The sequence below is a fragment of the Anabrus simplex genome, chromosome 6 (genome assembly GCF_040414725.1).
Source record: "Anabrus simplex isolate iqAnaSimp1 chromosome 6, ASM4041472v1, whole genome shotgun sequence".
In the NCBI taxonomy this organism is placed as follows: Eukaryota; Metazoa; Arthropoda; class Insecta; order Orthoptera; family Tettigoniidae; genus Anabrus; species Anabrus simplex.
Genome location: NC_090270.1, coordinates 141,455,453 through 141,471,363, shown reverse-complemented (window position 1 = coordinate 141,471,363; position 15,911 = coordinate 141,455,453). Strand labels below are relative to the sequence as shown.

Here is a 15,911-nt window from a genome sequence, read left to right as displayed (position 1 = left end):
GTGCTATGATAGGAATAGGCAGTTATGTTTCTAGAGAAAGCATATGACAGAATACCAAGGGAGAACAGTGTTCACCGTAATGGGGGCTGTGGGATTAAGGATAGGTTATTAAAAGCAAAATAAATTTTATGTGACAATTGGGCTGCGATGAGAATTGGTGGTAGAATGATTTCTTGGCGCAAGGTACTCTTACCTACTTACTTACTTATCCGGCGCTACAGCCCTGTGTGAGACGTGGCCTCTTCTACGATAGTCCGCCATCTACTTCGATCCTGAGCGGCTGGTCTCCATGAGCGGATGTTCATTGCCCTCAAGTCGGCTTCAGTTTCATCGCACCATCTATTACGGGGCCTTCTTTGTCGACGTCTTTTATCTACTCGGGATTTAACTACTTTTCTTGGCATTCGATCTTCCTCCATTCTTTCCACATGGCCAAGCCATCGCAGTCTCTGTGCCTTAATAAACCTAACTATATCCTCCTGGTCTAATATGTTCTGTATTTCAGCATTCGTCCTTATACTCCAACCATTATGGTCTTGAATTGGGCTATATATTCGTCTAATAATCTTTCTTTCAAATATTCTTAATTTATTTGCGTAATCAACTGAAAGGTTCCAGGTTTCTGAGCCATATGCCATTACAGGTCTAATAAGGGTCTTATATATTTTGAATTTTGTAGGTTTAGACAATAGACGAGATTTAAATAATGTAGGATTTGCATAATATGCCCTGTTTCCAGCTATTATTCTACGATGTATCTCCTCACTTATTCTATTATTGTTTGTCAACATGGTTCCAAATACTCAAAACTTCGTACATTCTCAAAATTTTGCCCATTTATTGTCAGATTATCTTGACTTCTGCTGTCCTCTATAACAGTCACATTCATATACTTGGATTTACTGTCATTCACCTCCAATCCCATCCGTTTTCCTGCTTACTCCATTTCAAGAAACATTTCCTTCAAATATCTATCATTCCTGGCCATTAACACTACATCATCTGCATACGCACAAATTTGTTGAGATTTATATACAATATTTCCCGTATCCATTATTTTTTCGAGGACTTGGTTAATTGCCAGATTAAACAAAGTAGCTGAAAGTGCATCACCTTGTCTGACTCCTGTATTCAGAGCAAACTCATTTCCAATTCTTCTATCCACCATCACCTTTGCCCTTACTTCTCCTAAAGTGATTCTGAACATCCTAATCAGTTTCTGTGGTATTCCTATTGTCTCCATATATTCATATAGCTTATCCTTGTATATACTATCAAATGCTTGTCTAAAATCTACAAACAACATATGTAGATCTATATTATGCTCATAGCATTTTTCCATCGTTTGACGTACCACGAATGTTTGATCTAATGTGCTCCTATTTCGCCTGCAGCCACACTGTACTTCCTCCAATATTTCTTCAACATATGGGGTCAGATATTGTAATAGGATATTTGAAAATACTTTATAGATGATATTCAGTAATGTAATTCCCCTATAATTAGTGCATTCGTATTTATTTCCCTTCTTATATATTGGGAAAATTATTCCTGTATTCCACTCATTAGGTATTCGTTCTTCCTCCCAAATCTTAATAATAAGTTCATGTATCTCTAGTATAATTTATTTGCTACTATTTTTAATCAGTTAACTTGTTATTCCGTCTTCTCCTACTGCTTTATGGTTATTTTCTACATCTTTCAATGTGGGGGCATTTATCCATTGTTCTGGCCCACTCTGCTCCATATGCATTTCACTTTCTTCCACATCTTCTCTTTCCTTATTAAAGAGCTCTCGGAAGTAGTGCTAGTAACTATGGTAGTGCCGTCCGTTGAATTATGAATGAACTACGGTATTGCCATCTCTTGTCAGCTATTAGAACTGATGGAAACTGCGTTTTGAAGCCGAGAGAAAGCTTCATCCAAAAAATGGAAAAATCATATCGTCGCTCAACCGGTAAAACGTTGTATTTCACAAAGCTCTTCCTATCCATTATTCTCCTTAAGACTGGTCACGCCTCCCATCAGAACAATGTCCGTTGTGTTCGTTTTCTATGCCGACGAGTAAGCGAAAATGAACCTTACATGCATTATACACTAGGAGTGCGTAAATACGTAATGCAAATATATATTCCTATAGTACGGTACAGTAAGGTTAATTTTCCTTTACACATGGGCATAGGAAAATTAACACAACAAAATTTGGTCCGTGGTCCAACAGCTCTGCACTCTGACTGACCAACCGAGCAGAGGATGGGTAGCCACGGATCTACCGTTGCTCTACGCCTCTATATTCGGGAGACGGGAAAGGGATGGACCTTATGGGCTGGTCCCCACCGTCGGTTATCCTGAGAATGTTTTTCCGTGGTTTTCCATTCTCCTGCACTAAGGCAAATGCCGGGACAGTTCCTAGTATAGGCCACGTCCGCCAACCCCCTCACCTTCTCCGAGCATCTCCTTTACCGCAGCAATCTCGCGGCCTGCGAGACGGCGTCACCATGTAAGAGGCCCCCCTCCACCTTCAGGGGAGGAATGAAAACATTTTTAGTAGTACTAATAATGAGACATCATCCTTTGCCGTCCAACGATTTTCAACACCATAAGTCAGTCGCGTAGAGCATTCCCTATTGAAAGGTGATATGAACAGGTGAACGAAAGAAAATCGGGAGGTATCACCTCAGGACGTGCCAACGACAACCCAGCTCCGGTGGATTAATCTGCTGTGAACTCCATCCAATCTGCAGGGACATCAATAGCCATAATATTTCCTTATCCGCCTTATTGTGTGCCCAGCACAACAGCCACGACTAGCACCACCACTACTACCACAATCACCGAATTCAGCCAATCAGCCTTAGTTGCATACACTCGGCTGTAATGTCCAGTTATGCAACGCCTAATTTCCAAGCAAGATTCTTTCCAACGACACCAGCTCCACACGGGGATAACTCGAAACTGAAGTTCCAATTCACGAGGCTGGCCCCACGACCTGCTCCAGAAGAGGAACAAGCTCCACAGTGCCAGGTAGCTCACCCGGAACCAGCATCTCCGACAGCCCCGATAAGTCAACCGCCGCTCTCCTTGGACGTCACCGTGCAGAATGACCCTCCAACTGTTACCACAACCGACACCACCAGTTCGCATTTTGCACAATATCCGGCATTAGACGCCATATTAATCACTTCCGTTTCCTCCAACCTACTCCATCAGGCACACGTTATTTTTTACTCTTACACCTCTTTCCTGAATTCCAGTCCCCCACGCCATGTTCTCCACTCGACCCAGATTCAAGATGCGCCGGGAGAATATTGCAGATATCTGAAGAACTGCCACAGGATTCATCATCTAGGTCAACGGAGACACTGCTGCTAATCTGCTCACCACTGTAATGGGATCTCACCACCTAGTATCAAGCACCCTCCTTCAACCGCTTCCACCACCACCAGTTAAATCTCTACCTCTACCTCCGTGCTATATACTTATCAGCTGTGTTATACGATGTGTACACCCCTCCATTACTGAAGATACCGTCATTGCAGAGCTCAACGCAGAAGACATCCTAGCTGAAAACGTTTTGCGGATCGAATACACAGCAGATCCCACCTACATGATGCGGATTCTTCTACCATCTCCCGAAGACGTTGACCGCGTAGTGACGAGCGGAGTCTCCATCCACTGACATCACCACAAAGTGGAGCCATCCGAACCCCACACTCATCCGGTGTGAGCGATGCCTCCTCTAGAACAATCACCCCGCCACTCACTCCACAGCTAACAGTCAACAACATTCTACACTCGAATGCCCCAACACACCCGCCCCCCCCCCCCCGTGTCATACCTGTGGGGGTACTCACATAATATACTCGCGCCGCTGCAGACGCTGTCCTGCACCTCCCTCAAACCTACCTTAGGTCATACCCCTCATTACAACCCACATCACCCACATCTTCTGTCACCACCCATAATCGAAGATCATATTCATCCATACAACAGATCTTTAGTCCCTCATCGCTTAGGCTAAAAGCCGCGGCAAATCAAATTTTCAACCTTCACTTCTCAACCACTTATTCTGTATTATGTTCTCATACCACCGGGCGAGTTTGCCGTGTGGTTAGGGGCGCGCAGGTGTAAGCTTGCATCCGGTAGATAGTGGGTTCGAACTCCACTGTCAGCAGCTCTGAAGATGGCTTTCTGTGGTTTCCCCAACCGTGTATTGGCCAGTAGAGTCTCCATCCACTGACATCACCGCAAAGTGGAGCCATCCGTGCCCCGCCGCCACAATTCATCCGGTACCGGTAATTACAGTTGGTCATTGCAAAAAGACAATATCCTTGCAGTGGATTTCCTGTGTGAAGTATGTTGTTGCTTCTGGAAGTATGAAATAAATAAGAAAACAAATTAGGTTATATTGAGAGAGAAGAACATGAACAGCTACTCATAAGAGGTTAAACAAAATGACAAGTCCGTGTTGAAAAAAGCCCGCATGTCTTGGCTAGAGAGTTGGCGTAACCCTCTAGGCGGTCCACCCCACCCCTTCAGTGCGGGGAATGAAAGCTTTTGATGATAAGAAAAATAAAAAGAATAAGAATAAGAATAAGAATGAGAATAAGAATAAGAATAAGAATAAGAATAAGAATAAGAACAAGAATAAGAACAAGAATAAGAATAAAAAGAATAAGAATAAGAATAAGAATAAAAATGAATAAGAATAAAAAGAAAAAGAAAAAGAATAAGAAAAACAATAAGAAAAAGAATAAGAAAAAGAATAAGAAAAAGAACAAGAAAAAGAAAAAGAAAAAAAGGAAAAGGAAAAAGAAAAAGGCCACTGGTTTTTAAGGTCCACTAACTAATTTTTGACTGTTTTCGGAGACACCGAGTTGCCGGAATTTTGTGCCGCAGGAGTATTTTATGAGGCAGTAAATCTAGCGACACGAGGCTGTCGTATTTGAACACCTTCAAATACAACCGGACTGAGCCAGGATCGAACCTGTCAAATTGGAGTCAGAAGGCCAGCGCCTCAACCGTCTGAGCCACTCAGCCTGGCTCAGTAGAAAAAATAAAATCCTACTCTGTTTTTTTCCAAATTTCTACACACGGAATCCCATATTTAGTATTCTGTTTAACTTCTCTAAATATTTATGGTAATGAGTGTCATTCTGATTATAAAACGTGTGTGTTGAAATTTTCATCGCAGGATGTTTTCAGGTAGTAGGGATTGTTATATTCCGAATTTATGTACATAAAATTCTTGAAATTAAAACAGATTTACAAATAAAATTATATATTGAAAATCAATATACTGTACTGCGTTTCTCGAACATGTATTATCTGTAATAATATAACGAGAGCTCAAGTTGTGTTTATTTTGAATCTCTTTTGACTCGTTATCCTCATAGCTGAGGTTTCGTGATCCTTTGACTTTAATCTCCTAACTATCCCTCGCCATTTCAGCCGATCTTCTGCATCTCTGATAGAGGTCTGTAAAGGTATTCTGGTGAAGCAAATAATCTGGTCGAACTATCCAATTGGTGGTCTGCCTCTGGCCCGTTTTCCGTGTACCTTTCCTTGAACAACTGGTTGTTCAAGATTAGTTCCGTTACGGCAAATTACATGCCCGAAGTATTGTAAATTGCGACATTGGCAAGATGGGGATAGCTTGTACTGACTATGTAGCTCATTTAAAATGGAGATGTTTAGTTCTTCTGGCTGTCCATGGAATACGGAGCATTCGCCGTCAGCACCACATTTTAAAGGCATCTATTCAATTTATATCTGATTCCTTCATTGTCCATGATTTAACACCGTACAGAAAAATTCTGAATGGGAAATTTGACCCAGTTTTACGGCCGGATGCCCTTCATGACGTTAACTTTAACTGGAGGGAATATTCACTTTTGCGTGTTTCTGTGATGGTTGGCAGTGTGACGTGTTGTATATAAATTTGGAGAAGTGTATTTCGACCGCGAATCAAACCCGGGGCCCTCTAAACCGAAGGCCAGTACGTTGATTATTCAACCAAGAAGCCGCAAAAGTAAGTAATGCTAATAAAAGTGCATAGGTATGAAACACATCAAATACACAGGTATTCAAAACGTATTAAGAGAACAACAATTTCACTGCGGAAATGTACCGTTTTATTTTTGTATTTAAACTCTTCGAGTGGCAGACGACAAATACATAGGCGGGCGGCTTCAGTGGCTACAGTGTGCAGAATAACGCCATCCGGCTGCTTGCTCGTCAATTTCGACGTTCTGTTTTACTCTAGGCCTCTCTTGGACGTCTATAAAAAAGCAAAGTCATCTCCGTACAGGCCATGAAGTCCCCTGGAGGGGTGGAAGGTAAAGGCTTCCACTATCCGTAAACTCGGCACTTGGTGGGGTACAGTGGTTAGCTCTACGCCCGGCCCAGGAATTAACCTCGAACCTGGTACTCATTTTTGGCGTAGGATGGGTGAACCTCAGGGCCATGTGCACGTCCGGAAGTGGAAATCTCGTTTCTTAAATTTCACGACTTCCTGACGGGGAATCGAACCCTCGTCGTTCCGGGTGAACCGAGCACGGCCTCGGCCAGGCAGCCCCTATTGGGCGTCTGTGGTTGGGCTTTAATTATTTTTGTTGGCTAAACACCAATATCGCATGGACTTTTTCCGCCCTTCAAATATCCCACTACCACTGACAGGTTTGAACCCGCTCTCTTGGAATCTAGAGGCCAACACTCTACCAGTGATCCACAAAGGCAGCTAAGATGGTACAGAGATGCTTGAGTGTGCTATTCTGATGAATTTATATAAAAACAAGTGAACGTAGGCGTGAGAATGCGAAAAGTATGATACGGTGGCGTTAGAGAGCTGTTGATTTCTTGAAGTTCCTAATATTCATATACAGGATTGAGATGTTCGGAATCATGAGCTAAATAATCTACTAAATTGTGAACTTCCAATAATATTCTAATTTGAACTTAACTGAACTTTGGCTTGAAACTTTCTAAAACCAATTTCTTCAATGATGTCGCAAATAGGTTTTGGGAATAACTGTCCTCTCTTTTAGAAGATATTCTCTGAACATTACATGGCAATCCGTATGTTGTATGTTGGGTATTCAGCCCGAAGGCTGGTTGGATCCTCAGCATGTCCGCCATTAGCTGTCATAGATGGCCTAGGTGTCACTGGAGAGACGTACTAGGGAAATGAGGAGTGAGGTAGTTCCCCGTTGCTTTCCTCACTGAGCCAGAAGTTGCCATTGCATATCAGTCTGCCAAGCCCACTGAAATGCGTGCACCAACCGACCCTATGAGCAACATTTTCACACCATTCATAGCAGGGACTGGCTGCATAAGGATTGGCATTACTAGCATCACTCATACCTCAGCCACTTTCAGATTGTCAAAGCCAAGGATAAGACTGGGACAGGTCAATGAAAGTAACACATTTATTCTAGCTCATACCAGAAGGCATAGTGCACTGTAAACACTACATCTTGTCAGCAAAGGCAAGACAATCTATATATTAAGTAACAAATATCTGTTTGCCTCCAGACTGCCTCAACGACACTTTTCAGAGAAAACCTGAATAGTTCCCATTCTTCGAAGAATAAGTGAAGGTTTTCGGCAGATGAAAGAGAAATGACACGTAGGGCGTGGTAATGGAAGACTCCCTATTCCTCACAAACCTAATACCGTCAGAACTGGAGCAGCCATAGACGCCCAAGAGAGATTCAATTTACTCTGTCTGCCAACTAGTAGGCCTAGAATAAAATGCAACGTCGAAACTGACGCCAGATAGCGTTAAATTAAAAATGCTTGCACACGGTAGCTGAGGCCATACGATTATTATTATTATTATTATTATTATTATTATTATTATTATTATTATTATTATTTTCAAGGAATGTAGTGCTGAGGAAGAAAAGCAAAAAAATTGGTTACTGGAAGTACAATGTGTGAAATTCGCTCAAAATTATAGTCTTTATTCTTAAGAATATTCATATTTTGTTCTAGGGTCTATGGTTGTTATTCTCGCACTGATTATGAATGTGAATAATAATAATAATAATAATAATAATAATAATAATAATAATAATAATAATAATAATAATAATAATAATAATAATCTTAAGCACAATATTATTCTCTTGTTGGCAGGTCACCATCTTTCCCTCATCATGGATCGATCATTTGACGTCATGTGCGTACTCTCTATTGGAGTTGTGATCTGTCTAACAGGTTACGTCATAGGCATGTGGCAATATAATTTCTTCTCCATGAAGAAAGTGAAATTCGTACCCCCTTATCCTTTCGTGGGGAACATAGCCCCCTTATTGTTGAAGACTCGCTCTTTCCCTGATATGGTGCAAGACTGGTACAGAAAGCTGAGGCGTCACAGTTTTGGAGGTATCTACAACTTCTTGAGTCCAATAGTCATCTTGAAGGATCCTCATCTTATAAAGAGAATTTTAGTGAAGGACTTCGAATACTTTGTGAATCGCCCTGGCATCATCACTGAAGACGTTGATCCTTTGCTGGGAAATTGTCTGATGTCTCTAAAAGGTAGGTGGTGTTTTATCACAACTATTTACTAGATCTAGGCTATAGAAATAAGAAGCTTCATCCCTGCCGTGATATACTGTTCCCGAGCTGAGAAATGATAACGGTGAATGGGATCGATCCAAACAGAGACGGAATGAATCTGATTTAGGTTTCTTTTAACAAATTGCTTTACGTCGCACCGGCACAGATAGGTCTTATGGCGACGATGGGACGATGCCTGGTGTGAAAATGGGAAACCACGGAAAACCATCTTCACGGCTGCCGACAGTGGGGTTCGAACCCACTATCTCCCGAATACTGGATACTGGCCTCACTTCAGCGACTGCAGCTAACGAGATCGGTAATCTGATTTAGTGATGGCGATCTTCGCGACAATGTCGTGTGACGCATTTTGTGTGCAATGAAAAACATATTAAATATTCAGTTCAATTCAATTCAATTCAATTCAATTCAATTCAATTCAATTCAATTCAATTCAATTCAATTCAATTCAATTTAATTCAATTTAATTCAATCTAATTCAATTTAATTCAATTCACTTTTATTTACGAGAGACCGATAATAACTACAGTAAAATACGAGCGACATCGTAGTGGCTAAGAGGTTCCTTGTGAACGTTGAGTCAATGGAGTTTTGCTATTCAGACCGAACGTATCGGTAATGAATTTGACGAATCAACCGTTCAGTGGGTCGTTGGGATTGGCTGTTATTGAAATTATTTATTGCAAATTAACTTATTGTATGGTTGCCTAGCAACGCGGATGGTTAATTATGTAACTCGGGCATGCGCGAACCGTACCACTCCGTATCATTCCGTATCGGTCAATGCGTGCGCTACCAGTGTTCTCCCCAGGACCTTTTTTAATGGGCGCACTGCCCGCGCTCTGCCGTTTTTACAGATCACCCGGCTAACATAATCATGATATGTGCTACATAGTTACATTTAATACATATTGAGCCATTATGTGTTCCAAATTAACATGTAAATACTGTCAAACTGTTTATTCAAATGATAAATCTCAATCGTTGTCACATTAATTGCATCAGTTACATCGGAGTTTAAGTGTTTAACTTGACTATCGCGTATTGTGCGCGAGCAATGTTTGGATTAGCGTGGAATGGCATGCGAGCACTCGATTCCGAAAGACGTCTAGAACCCGTATCGCACTCCATAACAACCGAGTGGCAAGCCCCGGTGTTACATGATTATGAACGGACAGTAGGCCTAGAACACTAGAAGTTCAAAATACTCTGCTATGTCTTGTTCGTGATATTAACACTAAAATCAATTTTGCAGTTAATGTTTACCTGTCTGATATTATGGTTACTGCCCTGAGGGGAATACATTTTCTCACATTTTTTAAAAAACTAGGTATTCCCCGCCGGCTACTTATTCCTGCCACCCGGCTGAGGACAATTTCTGGGTTATACTTTATGAAGTTGAAGTCTGAGAGCAGTTAAAACGACACAAACCTATTCTAATAATTCTTTTGTCAGTTGCTTTACGTCGCACTGACACAGATAGGTCTTATGGAGACGATGGGAGAGGAAAGGGTTAGGAGTGGGAAGGAAGCGGCCGTGGCCTTAATTAAGGTACAGCCCCAGCATTTGCCTGGTGTGAAAATGGGATACCACGGAAAACCATCTTCAGAGCTGCCGACAGTGGGGTTCGAACCCACTATCTCCCGGATGCAAGCTCACAGCTGCGTGCCCCTAACCACACGGCCAACTCGCCCGGTTCATATATATTATTCATATTTGCAATGATACGGAACATAGCAATGCTTCAGAAAATCTGGTAATTTTCGAAATTTCATACACCATGCAATTTCTCTGCTAATTATCTAAAGTCCGCCGCAATGGTGCCATTTTATTGGTCGTAACATTTTGTATTCGTCCGCCTCTGTGGTGTAGTGGTTAGCATGATTAGCTGCCACCCCCCGGAGGCCCGGGTTCGATTCCCGGCTCTGCCACGAAATTTGAAAAGTGGTACGAGGGCTGGAACGGGGCCCACTCAGCCTCGGGAGGTCAACTGAGTAGAGGTGGGTTCGATTCCCACCTCAGCCATCCTGGAAGTGTTTTTCCGTGGTTTCCCACTTCTCCTCCAGGCTAATGCCGGGATGGTACCTAACTTAAGGCTACGGCCGCTTCCTTCCCTTTTCCTTGCCTATCCCTTCCAATCTTCCCATCCCTCCACAAGGCCCCTGTTCAGCATAGCAGGTGAGGCCGCCTGGGCGAGGTACTGGCCATACTCCCCAGTTGTATCCCCCGACCAAGAGTCTGAAGCTCCAGGACACTGCCCTTGAGGTGGTAGAGGTGGAATCCCTCGCTAAGTCCGAGGGAAAAACCGAACCTGGAGGGTAAACAGATGATGATGATGATGACATTTTGTATTCAATTATGTACAAATGTATGTTTACCCGTTATATCCATTTCTTGATACGGGTTAGGGATGAGTTGAGATGAATTTATATGGCATACTTTTACGACCGGATGCCTTGTTATTGACAATCTCAGTTGAGGAGTTAATGAAGTTGAAATTAATTATGGTGAATAAAATTGGCTAATTAGGTGAAGGAATAGGTTGTGGCCTATGAATAGGAACTGGCCAGGCATTTTCCCGGAAGTACACATGGGAAAGCACAGAAAACTTTCTCTGAAGATCCGATGGTTACATTCGAACCCACGCGTCTCCCGAATGCAGAGCTTGGCTCCGTAGCCGTATCACGGCCACGCCACTCGGTATTCAATTATACACTAATAATCGGCCAGAATTGATGTTCAGAAGTCGATCTGAAGAATAAGTATAATTTCGCACGTTTTCGATCCCTGCATTGCTAATAGAGCTATGTAATGGTACCCTACATGATGAAACCGTTCAATACCACGTTAATAGGCATGTCAGAAAGCCTAGTAAGTTATATGTGCTGCATCAATTTGTGAAGTATTTGGTTGTAAATAAAATTTGTGCCCTGTCCGGGATACGAACGACGCTGGGTGAGGTCAGAAGCTGGAACATTGACTGTTAAACAGTGATCTGAGCCTGGGTACAGCGTGACCTTGGTATTACTCTCTCAATCGTGCAAGAGAGAGGACAAGAAGCGAGGCATAGGAAGCTTCTTCTGTCTCGAGGCGTGACTAATTTACAGGGTTTCAACCTAAGAACTGTGTATTTCTATCACTTCTCTGCTTATTCCCACATATTTCACGGGCTCACCATTAATAATAATAATAATAATAATAATAATAATAATAATAATAATAATAATAATAATAATAATAATAATAATGTTATTTTCTTTACATCCCACTAACTACTTTTACGGTTTTCGAAGATGCCGAGGTGCCGGAATTTAGTCCCGCAAGAGTTCTTTTAAGTGCCAGTAAATCTACTACACGAGGCCGACGTATCTTATCTGAGCACCTTCAAATACCACCGGACTGAGCCAGGATCGAACCTTCCAGGAAGGATCCCTGGACCTCGCAAATCGAATACCATTGAGGTCAAAATTGGCAACAATGTCTATCTCAGCTAGGGAACCGTGATCGGGACCTCAGCCCCCCCCCCCCCCCCGCCCAATTAAAAGGAAAACATCTAGTTTTACGTGACTGGTGATATTGTGATCATAGTAACAGAACCTCCACTTTTACGCGGAATCCGAACCTTAGGGATGTAACTTTTAATTTAAGAACTAAAAGAAGTTGACGTCCGTGGGTGACCTCTGTTTCTGGATGTTATAATGGCTATGAAGTAGGGAGAGGGCGAAAACCAGTGTCAGCGTATAACCTACTCCTGCCGAATAACACCAAGTGGTCTGTTCAAGGCTTAGCGTATCCATCCGACGGACGTATCAGCATCAACAGCGCCATATGCCCTCACTCCATATGAACACAGCGTGGAGAGGTATGGAATACAATAGAAGCTTTTGGAATGCAATATAGTGATTAGAAATTGTATACCACCCCTCTCTTATCCTGCCGGGCAATATTCTGATGGGGGACTTTTTTCCACCAAAGAGACGCGAACTGGCTAACCACTGTGACAGACCGTTAAAAACTTGACGCCTTAACGATCATGGCCACCAGGCGGAATAATAATAATAATAATAATAATAATAATAATAATAATAATAATAATAATAATAATAATAATAATGATGTCAATTCATTTTCATAGAATACAGAAGAGTTTATGCGTGCGAAACGAGACAAACTCTTTGGAAACACTGATACAGTATTTTCTAAATATCTTGCTTTGCTTCCTCAGAAGAAATTATGACCCTTTTTCTTCTTCTCCTCCTCCTTCTTGATGATATCATTTGGACTGGAGTTTTTACTTGTAATAATATGTTTTATTATAAACTACTTAATTGTATATATATATATATATATATATATATTATGGATTGTCCAAAGAAGTCATTTTCGGGATCTGCAGAGGATTTCGTGAGGTTCTGAACAGGCTGTACAGTGGTTTGACAGCTTAGATCTTAATGACTCCCCAGTGCATTTCTTAGTGTCAGTTTATGACATATCTGTTCATGTAAATATCTGTAAATGTAGATATTTGTGAATGTTCATCTGTATACACATGGTGCCATAGCTAAAAAAGAAAAGGGTAATTGTACAGAAATAAATATGTTTCTAACTTTGCCAGACAAGTAAGTCTTTTCTCGTTGTGCAGGTAAACAATGGAAAGAGATGCGCTCTGTCCTCGATCCCACGTTCTCCCCGAAAATGTTGAAGCACATGGTAGGACTGATATCCAAGTGTGGCCTGCAGATGACTGAACATCTCAGTGAGAGGTCAGGTGGGTTCCAGACTTTGAGACTTTAAATAAGATAAATGTTTTAAATAAAAATTACTGGTATTGTTTTTACCTCCAGGTGACGAAATATTAACACTGAACATGAAGGAATTCTTCTCGCGCTTCGTGAGTGATGTTATAGCCTCGTGTGGTTTCGGAATGGAATGTGATTCATTTAAACAGCCGGACAACATATTCTACAAAATGGCAAAGACAGTCCACAATGTCGCTAGTCGTCCGAATATGATCCTCTGGAGAAACCTTGTCAGCCCTCGCTTATTTCAGGTATGTACAGAATCATAATATGTACTATAACCATGCTATTCCTTATAATAATAATAATAATAATAATAATAATAATAATAATAATAATAATAATAATAATAATAATAATAATAATAATAATCGTATGGCCTCAGCTAACGTGTGCAGACATTTCAATTTGACGCCATCTGGCTGTCTGCTCGTCAATTTCGACGTTCCGTTTTACTCTAGCCCCACTAGATGGCGACCGAGTAAACCGAAACTCTCTTGGGCGTCTATGGCTGAGATTTAATGAATTTTGTCGGATAAACACCAAATGTGTCACCAGAGATCTTTTACATGCCGACATCGTACGACATGGAGTGTCAAATGGACTTTTTTTCGCCCTTCAAAAATCCGACTACCTCTGCCGGGTTTGAACCCGCTATCTTGGGATCCGGAGGCCAACACTCTACCAACTGATCCACAGAGGCAGCTATTCCTTATATGAAAGCTTTCGATCTCTGTTTTGTACGTTGTTAACTGTGATAATATTTAGATGAAAGCCAGAAATACAGCATGAAAGCTTATGAGACAGCTTTGCAGGTCACCCCTAATCCTGAGAAGCTGCCAATCTAGCGTACCAACCACTGTCAGTCGATTGTCTTCCAAGAGAATTTTGCCGAATATGGGATATTAGATAACTGAAGAGATTATTTATTCAATCACCGGTTTTGTAACAATGCTAACCTAACACATTAAATCTACCAGAAGCTTCTAGTTGTTGCAGAAGGGTGTAGTTTTTTCTCTGACTTTCTCATCCTTACCTACGATCTATGGGCGACGGACAGAAATTTAAGTCAATGATGTTTTGATTCGAATTTGAATAGCTTCTTACCTTAAATAAAGTTTCTGCCTTCCCCCACCGCACCATAAATTTCAAATGTGTTACTAGGAAGAAGTTTGTAAGTACGTAAATCAGCTATACTGTATGATTTCTTCTTTTTTTTCTTCCTCGTGTGTTATGTCAGATCGCCATGACGGTGGCGATCACAACGGCTATGGTGTTGCGATCTTCTGACTGTTTATATAGCTTTCGAGCGCTAGAAATTCTGGTTCACCGTTTCATATATCTTACCCATGATTTTCTTCTTCACACACCTCTTCAACCCTCACTTTTGCCTTCTAATACCCGCTGTAAAATGTGGTAGTTTTCGTTCCTTTGCATGTGGTCGAAGTAAGAGATCTTTCTGCATTTGACTGTAGTCATGAGTTCTCTATCAGCTTTTGTCCTGTTCAGTACTTCCTCGTGTGTTAGCCGACCAACCCATGAAATCTTGAGCATTCTACGATAGGTCCGCATTTTATTTCAGTTGATAGCTATGAGTGAGAGAGTATAGAGAATATACTGTATGTGAGTGCGTGGTGAAACAAACTGAATATAGGTTGTTTTACGTGGAATTACTACTGGGCAACCATCCTATATTAGTACTAATCAAAGAGAAAACGTGGAAAGGGTCCGTAAATGAAGGTATCGGCCAAAATTGACCTAGGGAGGTTGGAGAGGATAGATGAAAGTGAGGAGCCTAGCCGTTTATTATAATAATAATAATAATAATAATAATAATAATAATAATAATAATAATAATAATAATAATAATCGTATGGCCTCAGCTACCGTGTGCAGACATTTCGATTTGACGCCATCTGGCTGTCTGCTCGTCAATTTCGACGTTCCGGTTTACTCTGTCTGCCATCTAGCGGACCTAGAGTAAACCGGATCTCTCTTGGGCGTCTATGGCTGAGATTTAATTAATTTTGTCGGGTAAATACCAAATGTATCACCAGAGATCTTTCACATGCCGACATCGTACGACATGGAGTGTCGAATGGACTTTTTTCCGCCCTTCAAAAATCCGACTACCTCTGCCGGGTTTGAACCCGCTATCTTGGGATCCGGAGGCCGACACTCTACCACGGATCCACAGAGGCAGCTAGCCGTTTATTGAACAGCGAGGTAATACTTTGGTATGTTCGCTATTTTGTGGAGCAAGGCTGAAGGGAGAGCGGCCCATTAGCCTCGCCCCATGTTACGTCACCACACCGGTGACTCGCTACCCGCTGTACAACCAACCTGACAGGAGAGGGCCGAAGCGCATTGGCCAGACCCTGCTGCAGTTATAATCATCGGCCGCTACGTCGCTGGAGGCCTCAAGGGGTGCAGAAACGAAGAGACCCGTGGACCGAGAGCGTTCCATATCTGCAAGTGGAGTCGTTCTGTACGCCTGTCGTCGTGGCTTGTGTCTATTGGGCCAGC

At 41.8% G+C, this 15,911-nt stretch overlaps 1 protein-coding gene across 2 annotated transcripts in view; it reads left to right on the top strand.

Moving 5' to 3' along the window:
* Positions 1 to 15,911, top strand: part of LOC136875572 (cytochrome P450 9e2) — a 62,008-nt gene that overhangs the window by 21,651 nt on the left and 24,446 nt on the right. Inside the window, exons 2-4 of one of the 2 annotated variants that reach the window (XM_067149117.2) lie at positions 8,140 to 8,544; positions 13,229 to 13,354; positions 13,431 to 13,636. In XM_067149117.2, the coding sequence (XP_067005218.2) occupies positions 8,160 to 8,544; positions 13,229 to 13,354; positions 13,431 to 13,636 (717 nt within the window). In that variant the 5' untranslated portion in view covers positions 8,140 to 8,159. The remainder of the gene's footprint in view (positions 1 to 8,139; positions 8,545 to 13,228; positions 13,355 to 13,430; positions 13,637 to 15,911) is intronic. The other variant, XM_068228074.1, reaches the window with a different exon arrangement.